The sequence below is a fragment of the Apostichopus japonicus genome, chromosome 3 (genome assembly GCF_037975245.1).
Source record: "Apostichopus japonicus isolate 1M-3 chromosome 3, ASM3797524v1, whole genome shotgun sequence".
NCBI classification, from domain to species: Eukaryota; Metazoa; Echinodermata; class Holothuroidea; order Aspidochirotida; family Stichopodidae; genus Apostichopus; species Apostichopus japonicus.
Window position 1 is genome coordinate 9,106,904 of NC_092563.1, and position 16,188 is coordinate 9,123,091.

General features: G+C 38.3%; 1 protein-coding gene across 3 annotated transcripts; it reads left to right on the plus strand.

The window, feature by feature from the left end:
- Positions 1-5,509: 5,509 nt before the first annotated feature.
- On the plus strand, positions 5,510-15,678 carry LOC139962259 (uncharacterized). 3 transcript variants are annotated; one of them, XM_071962296.1, is made up of 8 exons: positions 5,510-5,948; positions 6,350-6,491; positions 7,319-7,618; positions 8,404-8,525; positions 9,461-9,571; positions 10,570-10,788; positions 11,431-11,703; positions 12,404-15,678. In XM_071962296.1, the coding sequence occupies exons 2-7, from the start codon at positions 6,453-6,455 to the stop codon at positions 11,618-11,620; spliced, it is 981 nt and encodes a 326-aa protein (XP_071818397.1). In that variant the 5' UTR covers positions 5,510-5,948; positions 6,350-6,452; the 3' UTR covers positions 11,621-11,703; positions 12,404-15,678. The 3 variants fall into 3 exon arrangements, with proteins under 3 accessions (XP_071818397.1, XP_071818399.1, XP_071818398.1); XM_071962298.1 differs by lacking the exon at positions 10,570-10,788 and having other exon boundaries at positions 11,434-11,703; XM_071962297.1 differs by lacking the exon at positions 12,404-15,678 and having other exon boundaries at positions 10,570-10,792; positions 11,434-11,597.
- The last annotated feature ends 510 nt before the right edge of the window (positions 15,679-16,188 follow it).

A 16,188-nucleotide genomic window follows, 5' to 3' on the forward strand; every position in this document is an offset into this window, starting at 1 on the left:
GAAGCAGCGAACTGCGTAGGCTCCTACTCTCGTAGACATGACATGTGCTATTGTTATCGAACATATATGTTTTTTTAGTGGATTTTATTTAGGTTTTTTTTTCAATTTTTTTCAAGCATGTTGTCACAAAATGCTTGAAAAACTAATGAAAATCCAGTCTAAAAGATACATTTTTGTCTATTTTTGTTTTACGTTTTTAGCCTTCCTCAGATTAATCAAGTGTTGCTTCTGGAAATTATATTTGGGTCTTTTTTAAAGGATGATTGTAACCTATAGTATAGCACCATTTTGCATCTAGGCATTCCTTAACTTCAAAAAAATATCAATGGGGAGGGGGACCCCTCCCCCCTCCCCCAGGACGGCGATCACTAGTAAGTAACATATCAATGAATAACGGGCCGGTCTAGATTAAATATGCCTGGGCCGGTTTTAAGACCCAATCAACCCCTGGGTAACTGTGTTTACATTAGCTGGTTCCAGCATACATGTATAGTTGTATTACGTTGCTATGCGAACGTTAGCACGGAGACTGATAATATACTATTAGTGGTAAACTGGTTTGCCAATCTTTTACAGTTCCACACCTATAGGGTCAAATACTAAGGCAAACACAACTTAACATCATGTACCTTCGTTATTTTCCCCCTCTTGTTTCCCTAACAGGCAAGCTTAACGAAGAATGCGGTGGAAATTGATGTTCTAGACCATGCGCCACTTGTCACGTGACAGATAAATGAAAACAACGATGAACTGAAGGGACGACAAATATAAGCATAACTCGATATGTTCCAAGACTACCAGAAACGAAATATAAACTGGAAACAATCATCTCGATTGCAGTTGGATTACCATTTTTAAATTGCTGAGCAATTCGGAAATGATCTGATTGGTTGACGATGGTACCGTAGTTATTACGTAAGAGTGCCAGGCATTTTGGATAACGAACCCCACCTTCCAGTTGGTTTTGATATACTTATTCCGTAAACTGATGTGAACTTTCAGCTATAAGACAGTTGTAATTTGTACAACCTGTTCACAGCGTATCAATCCGTTATATGAGATATTTCAGTTGATGAATGTGACACTTGACTGCCGGGAGCTTTCCAGATTATAAATTAGATATTTTGTCCCAATTTCAAGATGTGGTTGCATGTGTAGGGTAACTGAAGATATAAATGAGTTGAAGGGTGAATTAAGGTACACGTGAGCTGAGGGTGAATTGAAAGGGGTATGTTGTAAGCTGAGGGTGAATTGTAGGGGTATGGTTAGCTGAGGGGTGAATTGAAGGGGTATGTTAACTGAGGGTGAATTTAGAGTGGGCATACATGTGATTTGAGGGTGAACTTTAGAGTACATGTGAACTGAAGGCTCTCATTTTGTGGGAATTTACAAACTCATCACATGTTTAAGGAGTAAAGAACAGCAAAAGGTATGACTTTAAAAAGTCATTTACTTACCAGAATGTCATATACTGTTCGTTTATTAGTGTGGACAATTCCTTCAGTGGCACCATTTACGAAGAGTCACCCTTACATCGAGACTGTAACTGTGTCATTATGACGATATGTCAAAGGTCAAATGTGTATCATGCACGAGTCCCTTTTAAAGGGAAGAGATTAGTACTACATATGACCTTATACCAAAGACCGAGCAGTGATTGATTCGGGTTATGCATGTAAAACTGAAGGTAGGTCTTGTCACTCCTTTTAGTTAGCTTACCCAGCTAAATACTTGCCTATATGGGCTACTCAGAGGCTTGGAGCAAAAGTTATATGCATATTTAATAATGCTTTTGTAAATTAATATAGTCTTCTCGTCTTCTGAGTGCGATATTTTTTCAGAAGTTATTGCAATAAATCGAACTTGATATAATCAATTCGGTGTAAATCAATATTCTTCCGTTCAAATGGATCAGCAGGGTGCACAGTGAACATTGGTCTTTCTTGACTGACGTCATACCTATTGTTCGTCTCAAAATGTTTTGTCGTATCAAACTGTTGTATAGTTATGAAATGTAATTGTTTTCCATTTGTGGGTTAACTGGCTGCAGTAAATTAGAAACGTTGTGATATCTACTCAACGACTGAAACTTCTGAATTTCACCAAGTTTGAGTATGATATTGTTAATATTTGGACCAAGCGCAACCCAATGCCTATCTTTTAGGTCGAATCGCCACTTCTTATTGCTACCTAGAAATAATAACTGAACATTTCTGTTTCAACTTCAATTCATTACGCATATCAGGTTTGGAGAAACAAGTCTTACAAATTAGCCGTTTGCTTCGAAACAGCTATGGCAACGAAGGTTCGCTTTCATTTCTAAATATATCGGTATTATGTAAAATAATAAAATGACTTTTCAGAAACTGGAATTCGTAGGCCTACCCTCAAACGTGACAATGTGACATGTAATAAAATCCTTCTGTATATGTAGAGAAATCTTTGAGACAACGTACCATTTTATACTGGTTTTAACTTGACTGGTTCTTCTGTTCTTAAGAATCTCAACTCGATAGGTTTGGGATACCAAGAGTAATAGTAATAGTAATAATATAATTTATATAATATTCGATCATCTTAACGTATAGTGTTACATATTGAGATATAAATCAATCGTGGAATGTGCATTAGTTTAATTCTACATTTCGTTCCTTTAACTGAAATAAAAAAAAATTAAAAAAAAGATTTGGCATCATTTATAAATCATCTTATATTTCCCTCGTCATTGTTGTGTAGCGCCCTCTGATCATACACCTCATTCCTTATCTGTATCTTGATGGAATTTTCAGTTGTTAGAAATAATTAGCATATAATAATATGAGGTATTGAGCGCTTATTAATATTACATACATGTTTTGGAATCATGTGGAGATAGTATAATTTCATTCTGAGCTTCTATTACGTCATTTTGACTTTAACATACATATCAATGTATACGCTTTCCCACTCTGCCTGCATGCATGTACAAAGTATGTCTTTTTCTGTAATACACTAATAGACTAAATATCAAAGGCAAACACGAAAAGTCAGTGCTTCGGCTTCGAGTCTAGTCGTAGTCAAAACATTCGTTCTACATTTAAAATATCGTTGAATTATAAACACTAACTGAGGGCGCCCTTCCACAAATCTGCCTGTCAGGGAAATTAGCCTTAAAACAACGGTTTGGACTGATTTTCGAAAGAGGATGTTAGGGCGCACTTATATTAATTGTAACAGGCAAAGTAACAGCAGAATACTGGAGTCTTGAAACAAGCCTACTTCGAATCCCATATCTGGTGACTTGATACAGCGACCCGCAAGTGACTTGATTGGGGCTCGACCCGACTCGACACAAGACATTCGAGTCAAAATTCATTCAGTGCCAAATCTAACTCAACCGAAAATTATAATAATTCTTTGAGCGTTCCAAACAAGTATAAACATGCTAAGACTACATTTTAGCATTGATCTTGTTTCCTATCCCTATATAATCGGCGGCAAATTAAAACAACTATATTAAATAGCCAGTACCATAGAAATTGAACTAGGAAGAATGCTGACACAGTGTATCGCCGTATGTTTAAGCAGTGAAGCCATGACAAAAGTGAGGGCGTTGTACGACAAAAAGCCAGATCAATTTTACGTCTGTATACATATATATATACATTGTGCATTCGACTTAAAAATTGTATTCTATTTTACCTGTTTATTCTCGAAAGAGTAGATGTACTTTTCACAACAGAGACATGTGATGGCGACCAGAGTGGTAACTACTATACTCCTGACCATGGGCGTAGGAGGCCAATTTGATTTGGGGGAGGGGCTGTAACGACTGGCCCGAAAATATAACCAAAATTCCGCGCTCGTTCAACGTGACAATGTGTCATATAGGCATGCATCGGTTATTATATCGCATGTCAAGAACATAACATCATTTTCCATTTTATTACCCTTCTCCAATAATTGGTTATAATTATTGGAGAAGTCGTTACAATAATAATTACAATAATAATATCAGTTCAACCATTGAAAACCACATTGCAAATTATTTTTCTTTCAGTAGGTGCCCGAAATATTCTCAGCATATTGCCCGAATTTTCACAAATATATTTGGTTGGGGCTGCAGCCCCCCAGCCCCCCCCCCGGCCTCTTACGCCTATGCTCCTGACTTAAGAACGAACTTTGCAAAAAAATCGCCTCTAATGACTCGAGCAAATGGAGTGTTGTATGCAACTTCAATGTCTGGAAAGTGTAATTTCAGGTATCTGAAAGGCACATGCCAAACATTTTTCTTGCTTGTGTTATTTTAGTGCTTCACTCAGATAGTGTCATAGTTGTCCCTGGGAAATGTCGTGAAAAGCAATCTCCCCCCACCCCACCTACTTTTGTGTAATATTTCCATATTACTCTTTGCATGCAGTTCTCAGTTTAATGTTAATGTTGCAAAGTGGGTAGTAGTTTACGCAGGATAACAGTTCCCACCTTATGAAGTGAGAGTGCAAAAAAGTTTGATATACATGTTTACATTCAGTCACAGTCATCAAAGGATGGAATTAGCACGAGTAGTGGCTTGATTGTGTTGTTTTGCCTGCAAAGCTCTTTGCGAACATGATTAGTGAATATCGATAGACATTAATGTCATACATAGTTGAGTAAATTTAGCCAAATAGTCTATAAAGTTACTGTCCAGAACATACCTGGCTAGGGGTGGGATGGCTTTGGTGTACCTCAAAATTCAGATTACTGGCTAGGCCGATATATACTGCTTATGCCCTTTTGCCAAATTTACAGTGTTGGGAAAATATTGCAAATGGAGGATGTGTTTGAATATTTGTACAACTCTAGATATGTTATAAGACTGAAATATTTAGGCTTGAGTTATGACCTAGGCTAACGTAAAATAAACCAAGGCTACGTACATAGGCCTATGGTAGTCCAAGCCTATTTTCCTAGTATTGAATTGTTAGTGATAAGCCCAGGACATCATAACCGTCATGCCATGTTATTCTGGCATGCATGTGGATCTATCTCTAGGGATACAGTATTAAGTAAAATGAGGTGATGATAATTGTTGTCATTAGGCTTTAGTCATATCGCATCCGAAAAGGACAGCCGTAGTCAGTCTAGGGGCCTAGGCTAACTTTATCCAAGGTCCAGTGAAAAACAATACAGCAGCTGAGCAGGCGACACTAGTAAAGTAATTAGATTCCTGTGTAATTGCTTCGACTTATAAGGCTATAGAATAACCTGTGAAACTGCAGTCCACTGCCACATTTGTAACTATTTTAGGGTTCAAATGCGGCACACGGTATCACAATTTCGAGTGATTTATGTCAACTTTATCACTTTAGTTATGTCAAAGACTTAGTGTTTGTATTACGCGTCGGTACTTTCTTGCCGTACAAGCAAAGCGCCACCACTTATATGGCTTCAGTATATGTCGCATGACGTCGTTCTTCCTACTTCAATTTCTATGGCCAGTTCAGGGTTATATTATTATAGGTCAAAGGTCACGGGGCAGTCTAGCCGCAGTAATGGTTATGTAAACTACAATACTCACAACCAACGATCAACATCACAATTTTCACTATCATCGGTGGTTTTCGGCTGAAATTCCAAGGTACAAGTAGCTGTATGAAGAGTCAAATAAGTATTGACAAAATCCGAATGTGGAAAGTCGAGAGACTGAAGCAGTGTCTGAAAAACGAAACCACCAAGTGAGCGATAGAAAAGATGAACATGTTACTCGTACGACGCTGTGCACATGAACATACTGCAGGTAGCGGATGTGCGAGAAGAAAAAGCGCCATACTACAGTGTGATTTTGAACGTTGAGAACAAAGTAATGCCTGACCAGTTAAGAGATCTTGAAAACGGATTCGAAGGAGAAATTTCCGTACGAGAATGGCCACCAATCATGTACTCGAGAAACTAACAGGGAATGGTCATCAGTTGAACTGTTTTGCTTGGTAAGTTACTGTACTTGTAAGTTGTAGTAGACCTAGTACAGTAGTTCAACAAAATAACATCATATTTTTGAGGTCAGGAACTTAGTCATGGCATGCACAATACAGTACATACTCATGACGTAACCTTTTTTTGCCAATATACAGTATACCCTAGCCTATCAAATGAAAAACAAATGAAACAAACTACAGAACAGAACTACCTGTACTGAACTTCACGATGAAGCTATAGGCCTAATGGACTTTATTATCAAACCATAGTCCAAGCACACTTACCAAGTACTAACTGAATCTAATTTCATTTTTTGGAATATTGTATTGTTGGCACACTGGCTGTGTATATGCATTTATAATTATTTTTATTTTATCAGAATATGCACTATCTTGACCTATCATTATCACAGGCTTGGATCTTCTTGTAACCATATTGGAGCTATGCTATTCAAGGGTGGACCTAGCCTAAAGGACTGGAATCACCCAGCAGTCTGACACAGATGGACCGTGCTAATGGAACCGTTATGGTGCAAAGAAAGAGACGGAACCGAAGTAAGTAATATAATAATATTAATATGAAAAGTTCCTTTGAATTATATTTTATAGGCAATGAAATGCTTTAAGAACAAAGGGTGTAAAATAAATTTCATGAAATAGAAATGAACAGTGATCATGAACAGTAGAGAAGCAAAAGGCTGTTCAAGATAATAGTACTTAGTTAACTTGTATACTTGAATACTGTACTCTGAAGTGCTGAGTAGTAAACTGAACTCTCAGCTCCCAGTATGTCCCTATTTAAACACTCCAAATTAACAACATTATAAAAAATGATGACCACTCCATGGGAGATAACTCTGACTACAGCCAGAGATGAGGCAAGCCTGGTACAGCAAGGCCAGGGGTAATAAACATGGCTAGGTGTGAACATATATATGTAGATGTGTTTGTGACATACAGCCTTGGTTAGTTAAATTATGAGTAACACATGAATGTGAACTATTTAGGACAAGCATGATGACTAACATAATAACATGATATTGTAAGATATATACAGAAAACATAACATTTAGAAACATAAAAACCTAAACAGAATAATGAACCCTTGTGATAATACCATAACTGTCGCAAATCTCTCACCTTGATTTCTTTCTCAATACCAAATTCAAATTCAACAAAACACACAAGTGTTGCTAACATAGTGTTTGAATTCGAAAAATAATGTTTCTATTTATGGCACTTTTTGACAAATTGGTTGATACTGAAGCTCCAGCATAGTTCGTTCATATGAAGAATAAATGTTTATTTGTTATTTGTCCTATAGTTTCGGTGCTAGAAGATGATCAAAAATGAATTATAACTTGTTCTATTTTCTGTTCCAGATGAAGGTACCATCTATTTTTACTCAGAGAACACTCACTGAGTGTGGTTTGTGGGAGAAGAAGGTCCTCATTCCTTCGGATTTGCTTCCTTCAGAAGTAATGGACGTAATTACTCGCTACTACCCGGAACTGAGAGACGTGAGTGGTTTCGAAAACATGAAAGCCGATGGGCTGTCAAAATGCCTTCATGTGATCCCCATACCAGGAGGAGGATTTACTGCTGCAAATTTAAAAAATGTGGCAAAACATGCGAAAATATATCTTCGACCTATCCAGTGCGATCTGGCATTGGCTACCACTGTGAGTAATATTTCAAATTGCTTGTATCAAAAAATGACTTTACCAATATTCGGTATAATGCTTAAACCAGTTCAAGGTATTTTCATTTCCACATGGCCATTTCTGGTTAGCTGGGGTGTTATGGATTTGAAACTTGGTCCTGTGGTTTTCTTGCATATAGCATAATTGAATGAGGTTTCAACATCTCTTTTGCGGTTTCATTAATTTTAATTCCCTCTTTAACAATTGACATCTCCACATAAAGACATATGCTCATCAAGCTTAGGTAATTTAAGTAACGTTAGTCGTGTCCAAAAAAAATTATAAAAGAGTTACTGTATGCCTCTATTTTTTGCCCTTATCTGAATTATTTGTCTTACTTATTCTTATAACCTGATTTTTTTCTCATGTTAGCGTACATACTGTTAATACTGTGTTGCAGAAATTATATCATTGCTTATAGAAGCCGAACAATCGAAAAAAGCGTATTTTCCGGTACTTCATGATGCAGTATATACCATGCCAAAGACATATCACGCAAGCCAATATGTAGTGACAATGGTTAATGCTTCAATTATGGTGCCGTGCATGCAAGAAATGATGTTTCTGTTTTTTTTTTACGAAACGAGTCCCCAAACCATGTACTGTACCTACCAGATGATTAAAAAAATATTACGATTGAGAATGATAATGAGAATAACAGTTCTCCAATCAAATTTTGGTAATGTTTGTTGTGATGTACACTGTAGCATTACTAAATCAATCTATCATCATTTATTAATTACTTTTTTCCTACCATTATGTAGACAACAACCAATACAGATGAAAATGAAGTTCAGATTAAGTGCAACAACTGTAATGTGATGATACCCCAGACGAAGCTGAGAAGTCACGTGAGATCTTGCCGGCTGCCAGGACAAGACGCAAGGTCAGTGCATGAACATGCAATCCACAGTGTTGTAAATCGCTTGCACATCTTTAATGTTTGAACATCTTTTCATATTTGCTCTTATGATTATATTTAATCTTACACGGAGGCGCTCGACGATATGTGAAAGAATGAAAACCCAAGGGGTCGGCGATACACTCCCAATTCCCAGATGTACTGCTATCTCTTGTACACGCACATTGGTGTAGTCAGATATGGCTATAAGTGCAGTTATGTACTTTGTAAAAATATACACGTGCACATTATCAATTTCCACTGAATCATCCGCTCATTTTTAAACAGGGATTTTCTCCGCTGCAATAGGCTTTATCTAAAACGTTTCAACGATTTCCAAAATTCAGATTTCAAAGCACAGTGAACGTTCTCGTCCAAAACTTCGGACATGTTCAATGGTAACTCCCAAGCAACAGACAGCAACAGATAATTTCCTAATGCTAATACTTCTCTAAACTGTACTCCAATATCATGCTTCAAAGCACTGGTATTGACAGTGCAGACAGTTCCTTACCTTGATCTGATAGAAACATGATATTCATACTGCTCGTACTGACAATACGAGTGCTCTGAAGCCGGACATGACACTACTATTTTTTGTACTCTGTGAACATCACTACAAGTAGCTGCCAAAATGCCCTGAAATGAACGATGTATATATAAAAAATTGGGGGGGGGTGTATGTCGCAATACAAACAGCTCGATAGGTAGGCAATTATTATCACAAGGATAGTTTGTTTCAACAGTTACCCAAATGTGCAAATATCAATATTTGAAAAAAAATGGAATTAATTGTTAACTTTGTATTTCTGGTCTTCATTACGACGATTAATTTTATGTTTACAATTTATGTTCTGTTCTGTTTATAACTTCATAGTCACCAACGTCTGATTTATATTTCATGCTTGTTTTATCTTTAGACACATTTGTGACTACATCAACATAGTAGATCCAGATGATGACAGGGATCAAAACGACGAGGTGCTGAATGCTGTCATTGAAGAAAGCTTGTTGGAAGTACAAGATACAAGGTGAGATGATAACAGTTCTGCAGCATATTATGCAGACCCTATTACAATGTAATGTGTTAGTCTATTGTATGCATTCCTCTTTCTATAGAAACACTAGCAGCTGGCTCACAATTAATCCCCGTCGAACTGACATACCCTGGATACATTCATGACTATCGTATAGTGAAGCCTTCTTTTTCGGCATATAAAACATATATATTATATATGAGACCAATGTGTTTCGTTAACTTACTACATGAATATTCATTACTTATCACCTATCTTTATTTAATACCCGTCGAACTGACATATCCTGGATATATTCATGACTATCGAATAGTGAATTCTTCGTTTTCGGCATATAAAACATATGCGACCAATGCGTTCGTTAACTTACTACATGAATATTCATTACTTATCACCTATCTTTAACAACAAAATGAAAATCATACTACTTTATGTTGGTCAAAGAATATGTAGCTATGTTCAGTTTGGTGAACAATTGAATATCAGCAAATTGAAGCCCTTATCTATGTATTGGAGGGTAAACGCCACACAAACATTCTAACTGTGATCGGGAAGAGTGTGATTTATCTTTTGATTCTGTAGTACAAGGCCTGCCTTGCATATAGTAACGATATATATGTAGTGAAAGATGGTACTGGTTCTATGGCTCCACTAAGTTAAACATTGCTTCACCTCTGACCGTGTTATGCATGGTTATTTTGAAAGGGACCGCGGAGACGTGGAGGGGGGGGGAATGATGGCTGTAGTGTCCCCCACATGTAAATTTGGACGTCCAATTTTCACCAATGTTTTGGTGGTCATATTTTTGCCTTCAAAGACACACACACTTCAAAATCTGTTAGTAACCAAGGCTAAGTAAAAAGAACAACACTATTTTCAATGACTGTGTAAAGACCGCTTGGTTGGAGAAAGAATAACAAAATGTACTTCAGAACTACATAAGTTCTGAGCTTATTTCTTTAATCATTGCATTGATTTATTTATTTTAATAGTGACCAACCTTCCCTCGATGCGTGCCTTCAAGAATCGCTTGAAAATTTTCAGCAGGCAAAGATGGAAGCACCTATGATTGTTGTCGTGCGGAGAAGGAAAATTTTGAGGTCAGCGATAGATGCTACCAAAAGTGCAGATTTTTCTTTCCTTAAAGAACCAAAGGTGCTTTTTTCAGGAGAAGAAGCGGACGACTTGGGTGGTCCAAAGGGGGAGTTTTTTCAGGTAATTACAACAACAAAAAGTTTTGTTGATCTTAACAATTTCAGTTACTTTGAGTGACTGAATATCAATCATATCTCTCGCTTGAAATGTTTTACAATGTAAAAGTGATCCGTTTTTCACACACATATATAAGGGCTACAAATGACTTGCATTTTGTTTTTGGACGCACTTCGTGCTGGACATTTCCAGCATTTAACTTTCCAATTGACACTTCATTCAGTTTAGATCAGAACATGAATGTGGAATATACTTCTTAGAGGGCGGGGATTAATTGAAGGTACACTACCATGACAACTCGTACTCTTAAAGGAAGATAGGCTAGTTATAATTAAAAACAATTAACAATAAAACTGCCTCAGTTGACGTCACCAGTCTTATGTAAAATTCAAGTAAAAACCATTTTTTTGTAACGAAATTTACTGGTGGAAATTGGTACTGCTGAGGCAGTTTTGATTGGAAATCTTTCCAGGATGCATATTTAGAGCAGATTTGGTGGGATACCGTACAAGAAGTTAAGCAAACTATATGCCTCAACTACCTATCCTCCTTTAAATGATATTCGTTCAAATTTTGATCACTATTTTGAAGACGTGCTACATAAACTGTGAATAGATTTCGCCGCCTTTTCTATATTGATACAGTCTACTCATGCAACATGTACCTGACATGGGCATCTTCGAGGGGACTTCTCCAAAAACTATACTTGACCCATTCGATTACTCATCTGAATTGGGGTTTATATCGAGTGGCTGGGCAATTCATCGCGTGGAGTTTGATGTCACGGAGGACCGAGCTGTCCAATATTCCACCCTGTGGTTTCCAACATGATAAGTAACGTGCCAGGAACATCAGAGGAAAAACTGGAAATCTGTGATGTCACAGATGAAGAAGCTGTACAAAACCTGCAAATGGTTAGTCAAAACACAATACAATGATACAGGATCAGGCGTGATTATGACCTGGGCTCTCAGCAGTCGGCAAGTCAAATTTTATTGGATAGTGTTCAAGCAATTTGAATTTGTGATTATGTACCCGCATAACGTGTGTTGCTAACCAAAGCAGACCGTACACTAAAGGTTGAATATATATTCGTTCCGATCGTTGAATATATAATGTTAACAGTGTGATCACTGTGTTGCTACGTAAGTTGTCGTCTCTGCAAGTAGTTCTAATAACTGATGATTTTTTTCGTATATGAAATGGATGTGTCACAACACCATGTACAACAAAGAAATGTAAGAATGAACAAGATTGGTAAGAAATATTTTTATTAAACGCCTGTCCCCCATAGTGCTAACGACCTACATTATACGATATACAAAACTCCATGTAGCCTTTATTCTACGTATCCATGTTGTAATGATGATTAAAACGTTTTCCAAATTGTGTATGTTAGCATTTTGGGAGTTGGCAGCCTAGTCTGAACAATTTAAAACTAGAAAGTTCAAAGGCAAGATATCGATCACAATCTGTTCAGATAACAAATAAGTAAAAAAATACTTAGATTTTGTTTTATTGATTGTTGCGTAGTTGTTTTGTTTGTTTGTGAGGTGGCAGGGCCATCCGACGAATGTTGTTATTCTGTAGTTTAACTTTCTTTTGTATATATAGATTAGTGACAGCACTTCCCAGGAAGACCTGGACCGCATGGGCAGCAGGCCGAGGATGCCCGGACATTTTCGGTGCAAAACTGGCCGACAAAGATAAAATTATTCAGTGCCTCTTGCATCGTGTACTGAGGTTTGTGTCAGGAGCCGATGTGGTGTCACCGACTGGGTTCCACAAACATTTAGAAATTAGTTTTTTTACACCTGTTCAAGGAAGGAGGAACTTTCCAACATCATCGACTTGTGGCCTGGGACTCCATCTACCAAGGGTAATATCTGACCTTGAGGTTTTCAAGAGGGATATGATGGAGGCAATTTTAGGTTCCTCTGGATTTGGGAAAATTTGAGTGGGGGGGGGGGCGGCTTAAAGTGAAATGTTCACACACATACCAACACACACATATATAATTATAAAATTATAAATATATATATATATATATATATATATATAAATATATATATATATATATATAACACAGCTCTTCTTCAGTTGCAGTAATGAAATGGAAGAAACTAGACCTTATTGGGATTTAACTGTGAGCAGTTTTGAAGAAGCCGTAGAGAATGACAAATTTGAGGTCAGATAGGCTGTGATTAGGGAGATTAAAGTGTTCTGCAACTGGGAAATTTTTACAGATACTTAGTTTGTGGTTATTGAACCGAAGCCTGAACTTAGTGCTGGTTTCGCCAATATACTGTAGGTGACCTGGGGGCACTTGCAACAATAAAGAAGGTAGATGACATTGGCTGAGTCGCAACCAAATCTACCAGGTCTCAGAGTGGTGCCTGATTTTCCAGAAGAAGATCAACGACCATTTGAGTAAGTCCCTTCACATTGAACTTAATAAGAGTCTCAAGCGGAAGAACAAGAAACTGGGATCCCTAATCCGCCGTTCTCCCATTCTTAATAAACTCATCCGAAACAACACCGCTTCCTCAACACCTGACAAATATATTCACCTCAACAAGATGCTCAACACACGTCTACTGAAGGAGCCAGAAACAAGGAGTCTGAGACTTCCCAGGTTGTCAATCTTTCTTGCCATGAACTCACCTCACGACAGGCGAATGTGTTGAAACTAGGGCTTTCATATTGCCCTACAGCCCAGGTGGACCCTGTGGAACTGACCAATGATTTTAACCAATTCACTCGGAAAGTTCGCCTACGAGAATGGGCAGACAGCAAAGAACCATTTAACAGCCCACTAATCGTACAACGCAACATAGCCAAGAAGACCTGGACACCACCTGACAACCTGACGCATTTATAAACAGCTTTGTAAATACAGCCAACTCGCATCTCAGTTCATTTCTCTCGTCCGTTTGCACCAAAACACCAGCACCCAGCAACTTCGACAAATCTGACCACAATGCCCTAAACGAACTCCTTCGTAACTCAGATATAATTATCAAACCAGCAGACAAAGGAGGGGCTATTGTGGTTATGGACACCACCAACTATGTTGCAGAGGCACAAAAGCAACTTTCTGACATTCGTTTCTACAGACTACTGGACAGCGATCCCACCTCTCAATACCACAGACACCTAATTTCTTTGGTAAATTCGTTTAACGCTAAGGTAAGAGAAGAGGTTTTAAAGCTCATACCCTCCGCCCCCACACCTGCACCCTTCTACACACTCCCGCACCCTTCTACACACTCCCCAAAATACATAAACTTAAAGGCCTTGTCAGCAATCAACGTAACAATGCTGATCAACTGTCAGACCACGAGGTGTTCGAAATCTCTCGTAAACAACATATTTTCACCCCCGGTAGGCCTATAGTGGTATTGGTATTGGTACCCTTACAGAATACATTTCCGCCTATGTTGACCGATTTTTACAACCTCTTCTCTCCAACATACCCAGCTATATTCAAGATAGCACCCACTGAAGGTGCCATTCTGGTAACCATGGACGTTTCTGCCCGGTACACCGATATCCCCCATAACGAAGGTGTCCTGGCTTGTAATAAGATGATGGCGTCCAATGATGTCACCCAACATTGTGAGATATCGCAGCTCATTAAGTTTATACTTGAGCATAATAATTTTACCTTCAATGGTCGTCATTATCTGCAACCAAAGGCACAGCCATGGGTACCCAAATGGCCCCCTCATATGCTAATATTTTTATGCATTACCTGGAACAAGAATAACTTTCTTCATCCTCTTACAAACCATGTATCTATGTACGTTATATTGATGATATTTTTATGTTATGGGATAAGGGCGAACAAGAACTGGACAACTTTTTCATGTTTGCCAATGATTTTCACGATTCCATAAAGTTTACCACCAAACGGTCCTCAAAGCAAATCCCCTTCCTCGATGTACTCGTCATGATTGAAGATCACAAAATAGAGACATCGGTGTATGCCAAACCAACTGATAGGCACTCTCATCTCCACTTTACTAGTTTTCATCCCCACCACACCAAAAATTCCATTGTTTACAGCCAGTTACTTAGATACCGGCGTATCTGCTCATGTGACCAAACTTTTCATAATAAGGCCATTGAACTTCTTGAACTCAAATAAGGATACCCGTACCGACTACTGAACTTCCACCTCAAACGGGTTCTGTCCTTATATAGTCTCCTGACCTATCGAAACAAATCTGATTCTGATAGACTACCCCTCTTTGTCACTTACCACCCCTCCCTTCGCCCCCTCTTCAATGAAATCAAACAAGCTTGGGGCACTCTAGGTTCCGACCCCACAATAGCTGAACTTTTCAAAGCCCCCCCCCTGTCATAGCCTATAGACAACCACGTAACATCCGATCAGTGCTGGTTCGCACTAATCTGGCTCCACCCAGTGATGAGTCTGGTAGTGGAAACATCACTTGCAACAAACCGAGATGCTTGGTGTGCACACACCTCGACCCCTCTCCCGCTTTGCTCCACCGGGCCTCAGGCACCACTCTGAGACCTGGTAGATTTGGTTGCGACTCAGCCAATGTCATCTACCTCCTTTATTGTTGCAAGTGCCCCCAGGTCACCTATATTGGCGAAACCAGCACTAAGTTCAGGCTTCGGTTCAATAACCACAAACTAAGTATCCGCAAAATAACCCAGGTTTCCCTGTTGCAGAACACTTTAATCTCCCTAATCACAGCCTATCTGACTTCAAATTTGTCATTCTCTACTGCTCAGGATAGAAGTAACCGGGAACTAAAAACCATCATATGCCTCAACACACACAACAATGGGCTCAACAGAGATCTCTCTTTTATGGGTATACATAATACATAAATATATATATATATATATATATATATGTTGATACTAGATGAGACTAGTGGAACACTAGTAGTTGTAACTCGGAGTTTCACGCTTTATTGCGATCTTCAGACAACTCAGAGTTGTCTGAAGATCGCAATAAAGCGTGAAACTCCGAGTTACAACTACTAGTGTTCCACTAGTCTCATCTAGTATCAACATATATTCCGCTCTGTCCAATGGACATAGAGCACTCTGCGCCAAGATAGACGCCAACCTACCCTATATATATATATATATATAGACATATATATATATATATATATATATATATATTCGTGTGTTTGAAGCCATATTCACTTCTTCAATAAAGTCAATAGGAAATCAGTCATCAACTGCTGTTTGCCAGAGTTGCAATGGTGACTTCCTTCCGTGCGGATCTTGTGTTGTATGGTCCCTAATTATTGGCAAAAATACGAAATGAAGCGCTGCCAGATCCACCTCTTCGTCTCATGAAAGAACCTCTGCGTCTTCCATTTTGTAGAATATGTTATAATATGTACTGA

Excerpts from the sequence above, each read along its gene's own strand:
- LOC139962259 (XM_071962296.1), top strand. The coding sequence starts at position 6,453 with ATGGAACCGTTATGGTGCAAAGAAAGAGACGGAACCGAA. Across the intron at positions 8,526-9,460 it reads CTGCCAGGACAAGACGCAAG|ACACATTTGTGACTACATCA; the intron begins GTCAGTGCATGA and ends TTTTATCTTTAG. Across the intron at positions 10,789-11,430 it reads GGTCCAAAGGGGGAGTTTTT|CAGTCTACTCATGCAACATG; the intron begins TCAGGTAATTAC and ends TCTATATTGATA.